This window comes from Epinephelus fuscoguttatus, linkage group LG20 (assembly GCF_011397635.1).
Source record: "Epinephelus fuscoguttatus linkage group LG20, E.fuscoguttatus.final_Chr_v1".
Taxonomy (NCBI): Eukaryota; Metazoa; Chordata; class Actinopteri; order Perciformes; family Serranidae; genus Epinephelus; species Epinephelus fuscoguttatus.
Window position 1 is genome coordinate 4,409,056 of NC_064771.1, and position 18,894 is coordinate 4,427,949.

Below are 18,894 nucleotides of genomic sequence, written 5' to 3' on the forward strand. Positions count from 1 at the left end.
ACACACACACACACACACACACACACACTCACTCAGTCTGTCTCTCCTATGCCAAAAGCTAAATATTTCCCAGATGTGTTTACTATTTGACTCTTATGATAACATGACTCAGCTTGCCCAGCAGAATGAGATTACACTGATCGTTGTCTTCGCTGCGTCTGGGGTCATCTGTCAGAGTGGAGTGGTGTGAGAAGATTCTCCTGAGGGGGGAGGGGGGATGTTTCTGAAGTCAGGGCTGAGTGATATCAAATATCACAGTATTTTTAACCAAATATCTTGACGATCAATATGGTTACGATACTGTAGAGTTGACATTTGGTGCTTCCACAAAATATTAAAACTGATATTTTTGATGAATATTTATCAGTATTGTGGATATGATGACTGAGGAAAAGACAAGACTTATGATAATGTGATATCTAAAATCTTACACAATATCTAGTCTTTATCATGATATTGATATACCAGCAATTGATTTCCCAGCTGTATCAGATCCTGTTGGCTGATGTGACGTATGGAGGGTTCAGTGGGTGTCAGATTGAGATGGCTGCTGGTGTCTCATCATTTAGCTCCAGGTGAAAATGATGGCATTGTTGCTAAGCCTCTCTCAGTGTGTCGGAGTCTCTCAGTCAGCTGAATAATGCTATTATCACTAAGCTGTTCTTTCACTGCTCTTTCAACATGACCCAAACACCCAGCTGTTTCACCCTATGACATTAGCATACACTGTGTGTGTGTGGGTGGGGTAAGGGGGGGGTCATCTCCATCAGGTTAACCAGGGGTCATGGGGGGGGTTCATTTAAAATGTTCTTGTTCACACTTAACACTCATCATGTTAAGCAGGGGCAGAACCCTCCTCCCTGCTTCTCTCTGCAGCCCTCACTCTTCTGTTTTTCTCTGTGTCTCTGAGTGACGCAGTAACCCAGGATCCTCAAGTGTTTACCATCATTACATCATCTGACCCTGCTCCTGACCTGGCTTTAACACAGCTCTCACTCTGCTTGGTTTTGATTAGATGGAGATGGTGACTTCTGTCCTCTCAGTCATCAATCAATCAATCAATTTGACTGCCAAATGCACGTTTAAACAGTGCTAGTAACAAGTAAAGCCTATACAAATACACTGTTTCCCCTGAACGTTCTCTCAGCCGCTACCTGCTTCACCCTTCCTCTGTCTTTCTGAAGCCTCTTTCCAACTACACAAAAAGCCCAGTGACACCACTACCACCTTGCTTTTTAATATAATGGGAAAGGTTACAATTGGCATTCACTCCAGAGTCAAATTACTGCAGTCGTCACAGGTATCAGCTCTGGCTCTAATCAGCTCCGTTCGGCAGTGATGGAAATCCATCACTGGGGTGGATGCACTGATTTTAGCCCCTTTACCAGCAAGATGCAATGACAGGCCACTACAGAATACTGTCTGTCTCTGCCCAGGACTCATCACTAAACATTGAATGGGACTGATGTGTAAAAATCTGACATACTGGACACTGTAGAAGTAAACTTTGGAGTAGACAATGTCATATACAACATAACATTACAAATGTTAAATATCTCAGTAACACCGCATGCGAGAGTAAGACTGGCTAGTTTTAGCCCGAAAGCTAATGTTAGCTATCCTGCTGCTCCAATGAGGACTCCTGTGTGATGGTATTCTTTTCAAAAGCTTTATAATCCAGCCTTGTACAAAGGTGTTTTTGGAGATTTGGTGAAATGAGTCCAGTGATATAATTCAACACTGAATGTCTGTGATTATTTCTGTTTTTCCAATTAAAAATGAAAGTTGGAAAATGTTTAGTTTTTGGTAAACACCTGCGCTCATCACTGTCACCAACCATCCAATCACAGCAAAGACCAACCATCAAAGAAGACAAATAATAGTGCTGCTAAACACCACCTTTTTCAGCTTACCAAAGTAAGGCTTTGGTAGACATACGGCCTTATCAAAATTACACCATTAATTGTCTGACCAGTCTGCACCAAGTTTGAAAGAGAGAAACTGAATAAGTAAGAGAGATACAAAAAGAAGTTACCACCGTTACATTTTCACTGGCTTCCATGCTGCTTTGTACTGTTTACTAACATGTTTTCTGGCCCGTCCATGACATTGAATGTGACAAGCTACTAAAAAAAACCTACAGGCAGAAAGGTATACTTGTCTGCTCCAGAGCTGTGTGCACAGCTCTGGTCTACTGGCAATGGGAAAGGAGTCCATCGCCTATTTTAGTTTTTTCCTCACGTTTAAAAAAGCCGTCTTTCACATGCTAATTTTGGTTAAAAAAAAAAAAAAAAGGTTATGAGTGAGGGTCTGTTGTACATCTGAGGGTTGTATGTCTTTGTGTTTTTATAGCTCCTGGATCTGTTCATGGTGTGGGACTGGTCAACTTACCTGGCAGACTATGGCCAACCAACTTCCAAATACCTGAGAGTGAACCCAGCCACCGCCCTGGCTCTGCTGGAGAAGTGAGTGTATCTGATATGTTCGCACTGCTGCAGACGCATATACAGTATTTCAGCATCACTTTTTAAAAGCCAATCAGCATTTGTGTTAAGTATTAAAGTATGTAAAAGCCACCAGAAAACAAGTTAACTAAAATGTCTTTTGAAATAAGAAACCGTAAAAAAGACATGTACATTGCAGTGTCCAATGGAGTGGGTGCTGGATTAAAGAAATATCTGACAAAGTAGAAACAAATAGATCCACATAGCAAGTAGCTCTAGTTTCGATTAACGTTTTGGGTCAACAGCTTTTTCTCAGACTTATCTGGAAGTCCAGCTTTTTCAGAAGTCTTACATCCAAGTGGAGTGCAAATTTAAACCAAATTTTAACTTTTTTTATGCCTCCGCATTGGCAATAGCTGTGGCCTGAGGCCTTATGTTTTTGGGTTGTCCATCCATCTGTAAGTCCCATTCTTGTGAACGAGATATCTCAAGAATGCCTTAAGGGAATCTGTTCAAATTTAGCACAACTGTCCACTTTGACTCAGGGATGAACTGATTGGATTTTGTTGGTCAAAGGTCAAGGTTACCGCGACCTTGTCTGTCTCATTTTTGTGAACACAATATCTCATGAACGCCTAGAGGTATTTTTTTAAATTTGGCACAAATGTCCACTTGCACTCGACAATGAACTAATTTGAATTTGGTGGTCAAAGGTCAAGGCCACTGTGACCTCTTCTATCTCGTTCTCGTGAACGCGATATCTCATGGACACCTTTCAGGAATTTCCTCAAATTTTTCACAAACGTCCACTTGGACTCAACAATGAACTAGAATTTGGTGGCTGAAGGTCAAAGGTCAAGGTCACTGTTTCCTCACAAAACATGTCTTTTGGCCAAAACTTAAGAATTCACACACTAATTATGACACAATTTCATTGCAGTGTCTAATGGATAAAATTATGAGGTGATGACATTACATATCCAAAAGGTCAAAGGTCAGCTTCACTGTGACATCATAGTGTTCTGCATAAAACACTTTTCTGGCCATTACTCAGCATCATATCTCAGCAACAGAAGGGGAGACATTTGGTCAGATACTGAATCGGTGACACTCACCTTGAGTGTCCACCTTGAAACTGTGCTGATTGTATATATCTGCTGTGCTGCCAGAGGACAATGTGTGTAATGCCTCCATGTTTTCACAGACATGGATGTAAACTGTAAGTCACACTTGACTGGTGCATGGAGGCATACAAACTCAAGGCGGTAATTTTAGTTTTGATGTTCTGGTGTGGGTGGTTATTACACCATTCACTTCAGACACTAATAAGGAAATATTTGGTTCCAAGATTGCTTCTGGGTCAATTTAGAGCAGGTGTCGTGATTGAGATGTTGTATTAGAAACAACCAAAAAAGTCAATATCTACCACCACAGGTAGTATGGTATTAAGAAAAATGTTAGTGTGCTAACATAGCAACACATATTCTTTAGTCTGATGTCTGAGAAGTTTCTGTCAACATTGTACCATTATCTTTCACACTAATAGCCCTTAATGACAATAATTCTTGCATATAATTCCTGACAATCCTGATATGAATTTGGTTCCTATGTCCTATGTCTGCTATGTCTCTTTCTTGTGTTTTGGTTTCATTTTGCACTTGTGTTCCTATAAATCCTCTCTCTGCTGTTTTTTCTGCTGCTGCTCAGGGTCTACAGGGGGTAGGTGCAGCTTCATCACTGCTTCTCTTTGGTCTTCTCCATGCATGCTCAATAATCTAAACATGGTTGCATCTCCTCCACAGTATAGAGTTTGTCTCGTCAATATAACATTTTTGTTGATGTTAAATGATGTTATTGGATACATCAAGGTGAAATTTACACACAAAGAACATCCATTCGATTTTTAGTGAATGTCTGCTTGAACAGTGCCCCACCTTAGTTAACCATAGTAATGTGCACATTAGAGCTGCAAAGATTAGTAGATTAATAAATCAGTTGATATATAGAAAATTAATTGGCAACTAATTTGATCATTGAATAATCATTTGTTTGTTTATTTTTTTGTTTTTTGGCTAAAAAGTCAAATGTGCCTGTTTGTGCTTTTAAAATGTAAAAATTTCATACATCATACATGATTATAAACTGAATAGCTTTGTATTTTTGTACCGTTGGTTTAATATGGGGCCATACACATGCTGTCTTTAACCACCTGGAAAATGCAGGGTCATGCGGGAATATGTGCGTGCTGCGACAGTGCCGTTCTGGCATTTGAGCCATGTGTTTACACTGAAAAAAATGAATTTGAGGGCACAAAAAACATGGCATGTGCGTGGTCCCTAAAACATACCACATGATGACATCACTTTGGGCTCTGTGAAACTACACAGGGCATGTTTCACTGTTTTCTGACATTTTATTGTCAAATCAATCTAGAAAATATTGGCAGATTCAAAAACAAGGTAAATTTCTTTTACCTATTCTGCTGTGTGATGGAAAAACATATGCAGCAAAAATTACAGGGGACCTTAGCCGTGGATCAGCCCGCTGCTTTTAAACTTCATCACTCAAGACAAGCAGTCATCAGTTAAAGACACACCTTCAAGTAGGTAGCCGTGTTGTAAGGGAAATGCAAATCTCTGCTGTGCTGGGCTGATGGCCCAAATCAAGCCAAATCAAGCCAGGCCAAGCCAGCAAATGACTGTCAAAAAGAGCTACAGGTGTTTGGGCATCAGTTTGAGGTAGTTTTTTGCTGCTTAGATCATGTGTACAAATACAAATGTTTAAACTTTTGTCAACATGGCCATGCAATACATCATTAGCTTATTTAGATTATTAGCATTTCAGATGTTGAATTCCTTTTACTGAAATGATGAGCACCAAAGCAAAAATCATACAGATTTACATGGTACACAAGAGACAAGCTAAAAGTGTTGACTTCCTACCCATGATGGGGTTATAAAGGTTGAATATGTGTCCATTCCTAGATTTTATTTATTCTTTTAGACTGTAAGGGTCCACTGATCAAAAGAATCAAAACATGTTTTCATAAAAAGTAATCCAAGTTGTAAATGTTGTCATGTGAAGTCCATTGCTAACTGTATGCTAACTTTGTTAGATGAGAGCACACTTTAACTGACATAAACAATATTTTCTCTTCTGTCTGCACGCTGTTGTTGGGTATGCTTGTTTTCTTTTTCCTTTTTTTTTTTTTTTTCCGATTTTTAATTCACACTAAAATCAGATAGCTATCATCCAAAGATCCTGTGGTTGATTTGTTAGGCTTTCACACTTCATTTGAACTGAGCCTGCCTGGAATTGGACTCAGACCCTTCTCTTTAGGTGGTCTCAGTCCAGATGCTAAGTCCACACCAGAGTTTGATTGCCAGCTTTCACACCAGCCCAAACATAGCAAACTAAATGCACCAGAGAGTGTTTTAATCCAGCCACACAGGCTGAGTGTGAGAGAACCCTAACTGCCGCCTGTAAAAGTCCTCCATCCCCACCAGTTGAGTTAGTTAATACTTCCAACCTAAAATGAACTGTGTATCAGTTTCATCAAACCTAAATGTTAAGTTGGATAAACAAGCAAGTGGGCACACTACTGAAAGAGTACATTTGACTGACTTGTCATATTGACATTCTGTGTCTCTGTCTCTGTCCCTGTCTCTGTCCCTGTTCCTGTCTCTGTCCAGGATGAAGGATACCAGTAAGAAGAACAACATCTTCTCTCAGTTCAGGAAGAACGATAGAGACAAACAGAAACTGATAGAGACTGTGGTCAAACAGCTAAGGAGCCTGGTTAATGGCATGTCCTCCTAAACACACACACACACACACACACACACACACACACACACACACACACACACACACACAGGAGCAACATGTGTGTCGCAAAGAGATGTAAAGAATGGAACATGCATGCAGTCAAATGCACACACTAAACTGCCAACACACTCAACAACACAGAGGATGGAGATGATCGCACATGTAATGAAGTGATAACAAACTACATGACAAGGAACCACACAGGGAACTCACACACAAACACAAAAAAGGGACAGACAGCTTACATACACACAACATCACATGAAGGCACAGCAATACACACACTGTACAAGGCATGCAGGGAACAGACCCCAACACACACACACACACACACACACACACAAGTCATATCCTCTCCCTACTGTTATACCTGACTGAATACTCAATGTAAATAACACACACACACACACACACACACACACACACTAAACAGTTTACTGGAATCTTCACAGGAATGAGCAGTAAAGTGTTTGTAAAGTATTTTTAATGGTTATAATAAGACAAACTATGTTTTGTACATTAGTGATGATTGCAGCTGCAGGGGAAGACCGGTACAGCAGAGGAAATGACTCTCACAAGTACTGGGACAATGAGGTCAAAGGTCAACACTGTCTGCACAACAAGTTAGGGGGGCAACCCACAACCACTACATCACCAAGCTTCCAGTGTATCCTACATCATTAGCTTGTTCCACTTTCTGTCATTCATGGCTTCAGTTCCAGGAAACAATCAGAACAGATTCTGTAGAAGAAATCTGATCTCATGAGAACATTAAGAAATGATAGTCAGGTAGTTACTGTGGCAGGAAAACATCTCAGTGTTTCCATGTGGCTTTCACCATCTGTCTACTTTAACAGAAAGAAGATGGATGACCAAGTTAATTTCATTGTCCCAGTACTTGAGATACTGTTACTGTGTATGCATGTGTTCAGAAAGAAAGTGATGCTAAGCTCATGGATGGATGGATGAATGGATGGAGGAACAGATGAATGGATGATGACGTCTCGAAAGACTGATGTTCATGAAAAAAGTGAAGTTTTGTTTAACTCCTTGGTGGCTTTGCTTGCTGTTTATCTTCTTTTCTGCCTCACATTGAGCATTGAGACCAACCTTGAGACAGAACCGCACAGTGACTGAACACAGAGGAGTTCACTGTGTCACATGAGTGTTTGACACCCAGATTGTAGTTGGAATTTTGACGTGTTCTGCACATGAAAAAGAGGGTAGGAATCTGAAAATTTAGTCCAAACACAGGTTGGACAATATAACACAACAGTTTGCCAAATAGTACAATCTGTTACAACAACACACAGATTCATGCAGACAGAGGCCATGTGATTGCAGGTTGTTGTACTGATTGTATTAGATTGTACAGGTGGACATGTCTGGGTCTGGTCAGCAAAGGCTCCAAGGAGCTGATGAGGATTTTGGTTTAGAGTGTTGTAATGACCACTGCATGAAGTAATCCTAATAGAGGGTTTGCATGTAATGTCACCATATGAGGAAATTTACCATGGTCATAGGAAACTGACTTCTGGTGTTAACATGCAGTCAATATCTGGATATGTTTGGCACTCGGAATGTGACTGCAGCCAGCACACCTCTGTAGGTGAACTGCTGTCAGATCAGTGTAAGAAGCCTACAATCAGATGCCATTATCCAGATCCAGATAGCATGTTAATACCAGGTGGAGATAGGATGTTAACGTCCCAGCACTTTACAACCTCCACAGAGCAACTGGCACATCATTGTTAAATCTGATGACCTTGCTTGTACAAGACTTCACAGTTTAGTTTTCCTTCTAACATCACAGCTGTATTCATTCATAGCAGCCACAACAGTGTTTGACCCCTCAGTGGTGGCAGGGGTGGTCAGCTGGCATCATGTGAGCTGTGACATCAGTGCATGCCCTCTTCCTCCCTCTGTAAATCCTGTCAGTTGTAGGGTTAAGGACACTATTTATGTGACGTTAACTGCAGTTTTGTCTTACAGCCCACTGAAACTACTTGATTCATGCTTACACAAAAAACAAGACCCACATGGGAAATTGTTATGTTATTAGTGATTATATATACATATATATATTTAACAGTTCAATAACTAAATTGTTTTTTTGTTCCTCAGGGTGAAAATGAAGCTTTAGAATCTCATAACCCACATATATTCACAAAGCACAGCAATAATAAATTGGTTGCTTTCAGCCTTGCAGGCAGGTTGATGCTTCTCTTAAACCTGCTCCTGACTCCTGATAATGACAAACATTTTATAATGAGACTGTTTCTATTCTGTTTCTGTTTTGGGTCTGTGCTCCACTTTCAGCAGGCATTTTTGCACTGAAACTGATTGAAGTTTGTTCCTTTTAGATTCATTTTTATTTTGCCTTTTTTAAAAGTTGCTTGTAAATGCCAATGTATATACTGCATATTTTGTAAAGAAAATATTACAGCAGTTTGTCTGCTACGAACAGAATTGGAGGTTGACACTGTGATATGCACCTCCATCAACACCTAAAGTAAATATGTAATTAATAAGAGTTTGGATTTGCATTTGTTGCTTACTTGGTGAACACAGTTGAGTACAGTGTGAGGAGCTCAGTGATTTTTGTTGGTCCCTTCTCTCCACTCATTTGGATGGTTAAGATATGAAAAATTTGATTTTGTATTCGAGCATAGACCCCGTATAACATTTCAGAGTACTGCCCCTAAAGGGTTTGACTAACCGCTCACTGATGTTATCCACAATAAAGGACATTTTAGTCTTTTCAGTTTTAGTTGAAGGGTTTCTGTGCACACATGTCCTGTGAGGGTTTCACCTCATGACTGTAAATTCTCAAATAAACGCCCACATTCAAACAATGACCAAGTGTCAGATAATTGTTGGGTCAGCCCTAACAAATAAAAGCCGGTGAGGATATTACTGTGCCTCACATAGCATAATGACCATTCCCACATTACTAATTCCATCAGTACTACAATAGTTGTGTCTTATGACCTACTCTGCTGCTCTCACTTTCACTTTTTAACCATAAATACTGTGTTGATGCCTCCACACCTATGATAGCCATGAATGGACACATTTTGTTTTCATGTTGTCCATTAGTTCGTACATTGTATGACTGTCTGTCCCATTCTTGTGAATGCAATATCTCGAGGAAGCCTGAGGGAATTTTTTCAAATTTGGCACAAAGATCCACTTAGATGAACTTCTAAGATAAGGTCAAGGTCATCCTAACCTTGTATCCGTCTCATTCTTGTGAACATTATATCTCAAGAACACCTTGAGGGGATTTTTTCAAATTTAGAACAAACCTCCACTTTGAGTCAAGGACGAACTAAGGTCAAGGTCACTGTGACATCGTCTGTTGCATTCTCATGCACGTGATATCTCAAGAGTGCCTTGAGGGAATTTCCTTTCAATCTGGCAAAAATCGTCCGCATGGACTTAAGGATGAACTAATTAGATTTTGGTTGCCAGAGGTCAAGGTCCCTGTGACATTGCATTCATCTCATTTGTGTGAACGTGATATCTTAAGAGCACCTTGAGGGAATTTCTTCAAATTTGGCACAAATGTCCACCTCAAGAATGAACTGATTAAAATTTTGCAGTCAAAGGTCAAGGCCACTGTGATGTCACAAAACATGTTTTTGGCCAAGGAATTCATACGCTAATTATGACAAAATTTTTCACCAATATCTAGTAGGATAAAATGATGAAGTGATGACATTTTATATCCAAAAGGTCAAATGTCAGTTTCATTGTGACATCCGAATATTCTGCATGAACACCTTTCTGGCCATTATCCAAAACCATAACTCAGGAACAGAAGGAGAGACACTTGGTCGGATACTGAATTGGTTACACTAATCTTGGCCACCCTGAAACTGCTGATTGTGTAGATCTTCTCTGCTTTTTTTTTTTTTTTTTTTTTGAATAGCTACTAAGCTGCTGTCAAGGGATCTCAGTACCTCCTGCAGAAGTTTAACTTTTAAAACCCACCGGGAGAAAGTATGCCCTCTGAAGGACTGAATAACTATGCCCCAGTACTTTTTCTCATTTTTACTCCTAGTCCTCATTTTCACTTGTTCGGATAGTCATCATCATGGGTATATTTCATGCTGGCGATCACGTAAACAGACACAAGTTTGTTGGATATTGCGAATACGCCATCTTCTGCAGCAGTGATTTCTCTGCAGTTGTAAGAACACTCATGATTCGCTCTAAACTTCTGTTTCATGCTATTAATTGATCAAAAAAGTCATAAATTAAAAAAGCACTATTTCATTACTAGGCCAGTAGTGGTGATCTGCAGGCTAATGTTAGCAACCGTGTCCATACTCTACCAGTCTCTTTAACTGAAGGCTTAGAGAAGCACTAGCAAGTACGGCAACCTCTTTGCTAGACATTAGTCAAATTTCAGATGTCACGGGGTGCCCCTTAGCTCATCTGGTAGAGCAGGCACCCTGTGTACAAAGGCTGTGTCCTTTCTGCAGTAGCCGCTGGTTCAATTCCAATCCACAGCCCCTTGCTGCCCCTTGAAGGTTATTCCAAGTGAGAGGAGCAGAGCACATAAAAGCTTTCAAATATTATTGAAGAAAATACATTTGTGGGTTTCTTTAGTTGCTTGTGCAGCCATCTTGCTGATGATTTTTCATTACACTTGGTTTGGAGTGTGCCTCTGAAAAACCTCTGCTTGAAAGGCCATGAAGCCCTAACACTTTGCCCTACCCCTCTATCCCAACGAGAATCAAGACACCCTACCTGTGACAGAACATGCAAAACAGACGGGTAAGAGGTGTATTGGGACTGGGCCTTTAAATCTGAAACCTCTTTGCAGGAAGTGTTGAGTTTAATTGCCAGTAACTTAAGGGCAAATGAAAAAAAATAAGAGAAAGAATGGGGCAGAGATAAGGAACACAGAAACTCAGAGCAGCAGAGTTATAAGTAGGACGTGACTGTTGTGTTTGAGTAGAAGAAAATGTTCATTATACTGTGATATGTACACATGGAGAGAGTGTTGAGTTTATATCAAGAGCAAATGAAAACAGGGAGGCCTCCAATATATATACAACCCAGCCCTGTCTCCAAGAAATTCACTTCACATTGCTGATTTGTATTATGAATTCCGAATTCACAACCATAAAAGAGTTCAGTAATGCTGTAATTACTTCCAGCAGATATTGAGTGCATTTACATGGACAGTTTAACTCCCTTTTCATTTGGAATGAAAATTCATTCCTATTTAAAGTGATCTTGTAAACATCTAATTCGGATTGAAAATGGCCGATGCGATTGAAAATTCATTCCGATGTAAGGGGCTGGAATATTCCGTTTCTAATTCCAAATGAAAGAATTTCTCGCACTTGTATACACTCATTCCTCTTTAAGTTCATCCCGGTCTTTCGGTGCATTCTCGTTTCCTTGCCCTTCTGGCACAATGACATATATAGCGCGCATAGCAACGGGCTGAGAGTCAGACTCGTTGCACTCACCGGTTTCCATTCGCCACAGCACGGTCTTCTGTCTCCCTTCTCCGACCTTCTACCTCCCTTCTCCTCCTCAACAGACGAAGCATTAGCAGAACAAGGTTGTTGTTGTACTGTTGCTTCAAGAATATAAGCAAAACACGCCTGAAAAAAGGTAATAAGAATGGTGTCATCAAGCATCTTGTTGCCCGGAACAAGGACTACAGTGTTTTCTTCAGGTAAACGTAAACACGTAACATCCGCCCCGCCCCCTATCCAATCAGAAACCTTCCCTGTCCCAAACCTTGCGCAGACTTGAATGAAGGCGATTAAAAGGCCATCAAACTTATCTCCCGCATAAACCCTCATTCAGAATGAATATTTCCCATGTAAACTACCTGGAAAAACTTTAATTCCAAATGATTTCATTTAGATTTATTTCATTCCTAATGAGAAGCCATCATGTAACCGCACTCACTGTATCACAAGATTTTATATTTTGGTGGCAAACAAGTTTAACATAATAATGAACATGTTCTTGATACAGTCAGTATCAACATTTTGCCACTAGTGAGATGTGTTAATTAACATTGTTTAATTAACATGTTAGTAGAAAACAGAATCCGACCAGCATTAAAATTCCCTCAAAATGTATTTACTGAAACAGAGACTATTTGTGAATGTAGCTGACTCAGATCCACACCAAACACAAAACCCAACCTTTCAACTGTTTCCTGCTATACAAATTAAGATTTTAAGTATTGAGGTTTTACATGACACAGGTTGTATGCCAATGATTATTTAAATTGGAATAACAAAAAGTGAGATAAGTTTTTTCTTGCCTTCCACAGAAGTGGAGAGAGGGTACATTTTGATATCCAAAGGAATCCTTGCTTTACCTTTGTCATTGTTTTCAATAAGATGCCCTGACTGAGATGTTGGTTTCCTAAATTTGTTGTTTTTATTTTGTGTGCTGTAATAAAAATTTATTCGACAGTAACGTCTGCTTGTTGTTACAGTTTTTCTCGATTGTTTAGACACAGTACTTCCCATTTTGTCAAATCTACACAAACTTTTTTAAAAGCATACACTCAACGATACAAACATCTAACCTCTGGGTCTAAATTCAGACTTTGTCTTAAGACAACACACACACAAGCTATCAAAAACACACGCTACATGAATGTTTGTTCACCACTGGGAGGATGGATTTAAAACACTGCTATCAAAATGTTTAGAATATGTTTCCAAGGAAATAATTTGGAAATTTGTAAAATCTCAGCACTGACTATCCAGATAACCCTCTCAGAAACAGCCCAGTGAGAGAAACACAAAACAGTACTGTATTATACTGTATACCTCTCACGGTGGATACAGGAATACTATTGTATGCTGCTGATCTTTGTGATGTCACACTGACAAAACATGTAGGAAGAGTCCCTTTTTCGGGAAGCTTTAAGCTTTTATAACTTTTAGCCTCAAACACACTGGCATTACAGTCAGTCACCATATTCACCAGGACAGTCTTGCTTGGCTGTGAGAAGTCCGCCATCTTCCAAAAGATGGACTTTCTCAGTTACAGACCTTTGGTCATCCATCGCTGTGTTAAAACCTACATGACATGTATCACAGTAACAACAATGTAAATGACCTGTTTCCCTTCTGAAAGTACAGACAATAGATGCAACTGTGTAACAGCTTAGATTGGGTTACACTAGCTGTCCAGCTTCTCGTATAAACGAACGTGTGAGGTCTGAGATTACTTGTCCTTGTCCTACTGCATTGAAGGTTCCCAAGATCACAGTGGCATCTGTAGTTCTTAAATAGAAACTGAGCAATCAGGAGAGAAGGGCCTTGATATGAGAGGTGACCAGGAAATTGATGCTAAGTCTGGCTCACCCCAGTGATACTGTATGGAGATGGAACAAACTTCCAGAAGGAAGGAAGAAATTGCTGCAGCACTCCACTGATTTGAATTATGGCAGTGTAACCAGACTGTGGCTCAGAGCTAGAGCTGGCTCCTCCAGTCTGAATGTCGAAGTATCCTTGAGCAAGATACTCAACCCAAAATCCATAATATCATCAGAAGACTCAGAGAATCTGGAGAAGTTCTGCATGTAAGGAGCAAGGCTACAAATCAACACTGAATGCCTCTCAGGTGGTGTTGCATTATAAAAACTGTCAGGATCGTATAAAGGATATTACTACATGGGCTCAGAAACACTTTGGAAAACCAATGTCACTAAATACAGTTCATTGCTGCATCTACAAATTTAAGTTGAGACTCTACCATGCATAGCAAATGCCATATATCAACAGCATCCATAAACGCCTCAGACTTCTCTGGGGCCGAGCTCATCTGAGATGGACTGACACAAAGTGGAAAAGTGTGCAGTGGTCTGACAAGTCCACATTTCAATAGTTTTAGGAAATCATGAATTCCATGTCCTCCGGGCTAAAGAGGAAAAGAACCATCCAGATTTTGACCAGCTCAAAGTTCAAAGCCAGCATCTGTGTTAGTGAGTTAGTGCCCATGGCATCATGGGTAACTTGCACATTTGTGAAGGCACCATGAATGCTGAAATGTACATACAGATTTTGGAGCAACATATGCTGCCATCCAGATGACGTCTTTTTCAGAGATGTCCCTGCTTTCCAGCAAGACAATGAGACACATTCTGCATGTGTTGTATTGTGTTCACACCAAATGCGATGAAAATTTTCACATCACGTTACTCACAGAAGTTTGAACGTTAGAATATTTCACTTCATATGCAGGAATATCTCGCATCACATGTACATGAAATGTAATGGGGGCTTAAAGACATAGGCCTACTCAACTTGTACAATGTTGGCATCATTTTCATTTGATCCACTCTTTGTCCAGAGTCTCCTCCAGCTCTAGTTTCTCATCTTCATTCACCATGTAAACTCTCCAGACAGAGGTGAACATCTTGTACAGGTTAGAGGTAACTGAGAAAAATGTTTATTTTTATGTGGACTAATTGACCCTTTAAAGCCACTGACTGAAACACAAAAACAGTGCCTCATCTTTTACTGAACCACCAGTTACAATGTAGATATGGGTGCTCTAGCCCTCCCTCTTCCTGTTTTTCCCTCTCTCTCTCTCTCTCTCTCTCTCTCTCTCTCTCTCTCTCTCTCTCCCACACACACTCACACAAAGACAGAAGCGTCACTTGTTCTGTGAAGGTTTTCTGTCATCTTGTATCTCACCCTCTGAGCTTCGCTGTATCCCACCACACACGCTAACTGGGAAACAGCAAGTGAACTTTGGCCTGGGTCAGCGTTTGAATGCGAGGATCCCTGTCGCCGCAGATGTAATGAGGCGAGAGACATTTGGAGAGCTCTATTATCAGTGGACAGCAGCCACCCTGCCAGCACACACACACATACACACACACATACACACACACACACACACACACACACACACACACACACACACACAGAAATGTAATTGTTTTCCCCAGAGCCTAACTGTTACTATACTCTCAGATCTGCTGTCTTCTTACATTCTGCCACTATTCTTCTCTAACACTATGACCTTTCTTTTACATAGGCTTCCTCCAGCTTTCTTCATCTACAAAGTGGACATGGGTTTTTCTCTCAGCACACACAGCAAACATCAAAGCCAGTATTTATTAGGTGTCTCAGAGTGGAAATTCACCCTTAACTGGCCATAAATTCTCACAGTGATACTTGGTCCAACAGTTAAGTCTAAGTGTACAGTAAATGTATTACATCAACTTTGTGAAAGGGTAACTTTGGTATTTTTCAACCTGGACCCTATTTTTCCATGTTTTTGAGTCTATAGCCCCGTCTCTACCAAACACTTTCAGTAAAGTACCTTTGGAACCACAAGTAACCCTTCAGACATGGTACCTAGAACCTAGGTCCATTTAGCATTTCCATCTCAAACAGTACTATTAAATATGGGCTGGGTTGCTGTCACTCACTGCTCAGTCCAGCACTCCCTGTATTTCCTAATCACCGGTGACACAGAGGGAAATCTGTGCCTCGTTTATCGTCCACAGGACGGGGTTGCATGCTAACATTTTAAAGGTAGGGTCTGGAGGATTTTCCAGTTGCTGTTTGTAAACACACATTCAAATTCGGCCCCTCCTGTCATGCTCAACTCTCCCAGGTGTACGGAGCCAGGAGGTATGGAAGAAGGCTTCACAGAAGAGGTGCAGGCAAGGCTCATGCTGGTGCACGCTCGGACACACTTGGGCATGACACCTGCGCTCTCTCATTGGCTGCGGAAATCTCCGCCCAGAAGCGGTCCAAGCTCACAAAAACATCAAAATACAGTTAAAGGGCAGGAGTTCTGCAAACAGAGTCACCACCACACATGAGTAGAAGCCCATAGGTGATGATTAAGCAGGATTTCATTTGTATATGTCTATATTTTTTTTTTTGTTTGAAAGTTCTCCAGATCCTACCTTTAAGAACAAAATAGAACAGGATGCAGTGAGAGTCTCTCTGGATGGGATGATAGAAGAATAATGGGTTTGTGCATTTAGTCCTTCTCAGGCAAGCTCAGGGGTTTAATGTTGCGGAAGCGCACAGGAACAATGGTCCACAATGGGGTTTTTTTTTCTCCAAGTGAGGAATAAAATATATGCAGTTCACATAATCTGGTTGAAATTAATAAACATTTTAAATGCTTGAAGATTCACTCATTACTAAAAGTTTATGTCATCCAAGAGAGACAATAAAAACTAATGGAAGTTGTCATATTGACATTTAAGGTGTGCTGATGCATTCACTTCATCAACTCAAACATTGAGTAACATAAGTAAACATTTCACCTTAAAAATTGTCGGTAGTCAACCCAGTGAATTAAGTTATTTTTTTCTCAGTCTACAACTGCTGCCAGAGGCAGCAAAACACCCTTTCATTTTATAGTTATAGTTTACTAATGTATGTAAAACTTGCCGTGGTATGAACAGTGGTTACATAAGCTTCAAAACAGCCACAACTCAGCCCTAAACAAGAGTGACTGTCCTCTATTGATCCGTCAGTGGACTGCAGTGTTTCTAGCTCCACCTCTTAGCACCAGATCTGTATACTAGGTACCCCAACAGAGAAATAACTTAATAACTCCTAGATTTCTAGCTATGGTGGCTAAGGTAAGAAATATATCATTGAATCATGAAATATTTAGTGGTCCAAATAATATTTTTCAGATTTTCATTCATTCAGTCGGAGGAATTTATATAACATCCAGCAGATAATGTCCTAACACTCCTGTCCACACTGCACTGTCCACTCCAATGTTATTAGCTGAACATATTATGTTAAACTGACATAGTGTTACACACAAAAGAATGACAGGATAAAAGCAAAAACAATCTCTCAGTAAGTGATTAGTGGGTGCAGAATATCAACTGATTAAGAACTGATTATAAAAAATCTGTATAGATTAATTTCCACGATACGCAGACACAACAACAAACAGACTGAACCAAGCGAGCGGGTTCAGATTACACAATATCAGCCCGATTAGTTGTATGGTATCGCCTTGGATCGTGAACAACGAGGAGTGTCCATTGTTTTATCCTGTATAATGTGTCATAGTCAACAACAACCAACACAATGTCTGGAATACATCAAGATGTCTTGACAGAAAGTCTAGCATGTTTGATTTTCTTTTTGTTGTCAACAACTTCTCCTGTCGCAGCCGTCACTTTGACCAATAGGAACACAGAGAGATCTGCTGCTGTATACAATTGTATGGCAACAACACCCCAGCCTTTTTGACATTTCCTCTAGGGATGTTACCGCACAGAGTAAAAAAGGAAAAAGGCTGGTGCAAAACAGCAGAAGCACTGCCATAGTACAGGCTGGTAAAGAATATTATTTCTCCATGATAGAGGATATATAAAAAATAGTGGCTGGGCCTTTACTAACCACAACTGCAGAGGGTAACAGCTTCATTTAAAACAGACTACATTAGGAACAAGCCTTTATTTCCAGACACAGGCCTTTATTTGTCATTCCTTTTTATCTTGAATCTGCTCTCGTTTAAGCTGTTAAATTTAATGCATTGTGCAGTCATTTCAAACTCAACACTTCTTGTGTCCTTTTAAAATTCAAAGCCCCTTATCATTTTGAGTGACACCGTCCCTTCATTTTCTAAAAAGGCTTTTATTGTGAAACATTTGCAGGAACTTGCACAGTTTTCATGCGGTAATGCAAATGTAGCTGCTGTCATGTGGTGGCTCTTTTTATGTTACTACAATAACAGTTTGGCTGGGACATGAACAGACACAGTGACTGAAATAATAATAGTAATAAAGATAGGACAAGAATAATCGGATGACATCACTGTTAGGTTGAGCTGTAGGCTCTTGGTAGGCACACATTACTTCCTTCTCATCTGGCTGGCTGGTAGTGGGCGGGGTTTATCAATTAACTCAGTGGTCCAGGTGTGATAATGAGCATCTTCAGAGAGAGTGAGGGGGGACTGCACTACCGAGAGGCCTGGGTTTTTCGCTCTGTGAACCTGAACGCCGACTACCTCCAGTTTTGTGTTTTGTTATTTGATTTGACCAACACTTTTATAAAAATTTGAACAATATCTGTCTGCCACGACATCGCCTGGGCTGGCCACTCATGGGGAGCCTCGTCCGAGCTCGCCGCTGTTGCTGTTTAAAAGTAAGCCCCACGCACAACCCCACCGCCAGCCAGATGAGAAGGAAGTAATGTGTGCTTACCAAGAGCCTACAGCTCAACCTAACAGTGATGTCATCGGATTATTCTTGTCCTATCTTTATTACTATTATTATTTCAGTCACTGTGTCTATTCATGCACATTGTGAAAGACGACCAGCATTGATTGGTCGCAGACCAACGTGTAGTTTGTCATGTCTGTCGGCCAAGGCACGTCAAGATGACTCCACAATTGCCAAATCTAACATAGTGACTGTGGGAACAGACAAATATATTGTGTAGTTCAAACCAAGTATAATGGACATACAGTTATGGTGCACAGTTGCCTCATCTGGTTACAATTCAGGCATTGCACTGCTGCAGCTCTCTTTCTTAATGCTGGACCAGTTCAAAAAATTGTTGCTCACCCCAGTCAGTCAGACACAAAAATGTGAAAAAATAGTGTCCACATTGAAAAATGCCAA

At 40.4% G+C, this 18,894-nt stretch overlaps 1 protein-coding gene across 2 annotated transcripts in view; it reads left to right on the forward strand.

Annotated features, from left to right (window-relative positions):
• Positions 1-8,805, forward strand: part of exoc6 (exocyst complex component 6) — an 80,692-nt gene extending 71,887 nt beyond the window's left edge. For both annotated transcript variants that reach the window (XM_049563888.1, XM_049563889.1), the window contains exons 22-23: positions 2,353-2,465; positions 6,137-8,805. In XM_049563888.1, the coding sequence (XP_049419845.1) occupies positions 2,353-2,465; positions 6,137-6,263 (240 nt within the window). In that variant the 3' untranslated portion in view covers positions 6,264-8,805. The remainder of the gene's footprint in view (positions 1-2,352; positions 2,466-6,136) is intronic.
• The last annotated feature ends 10,089 nt before the right edge of the window (positions 8,806-18,894 follow it).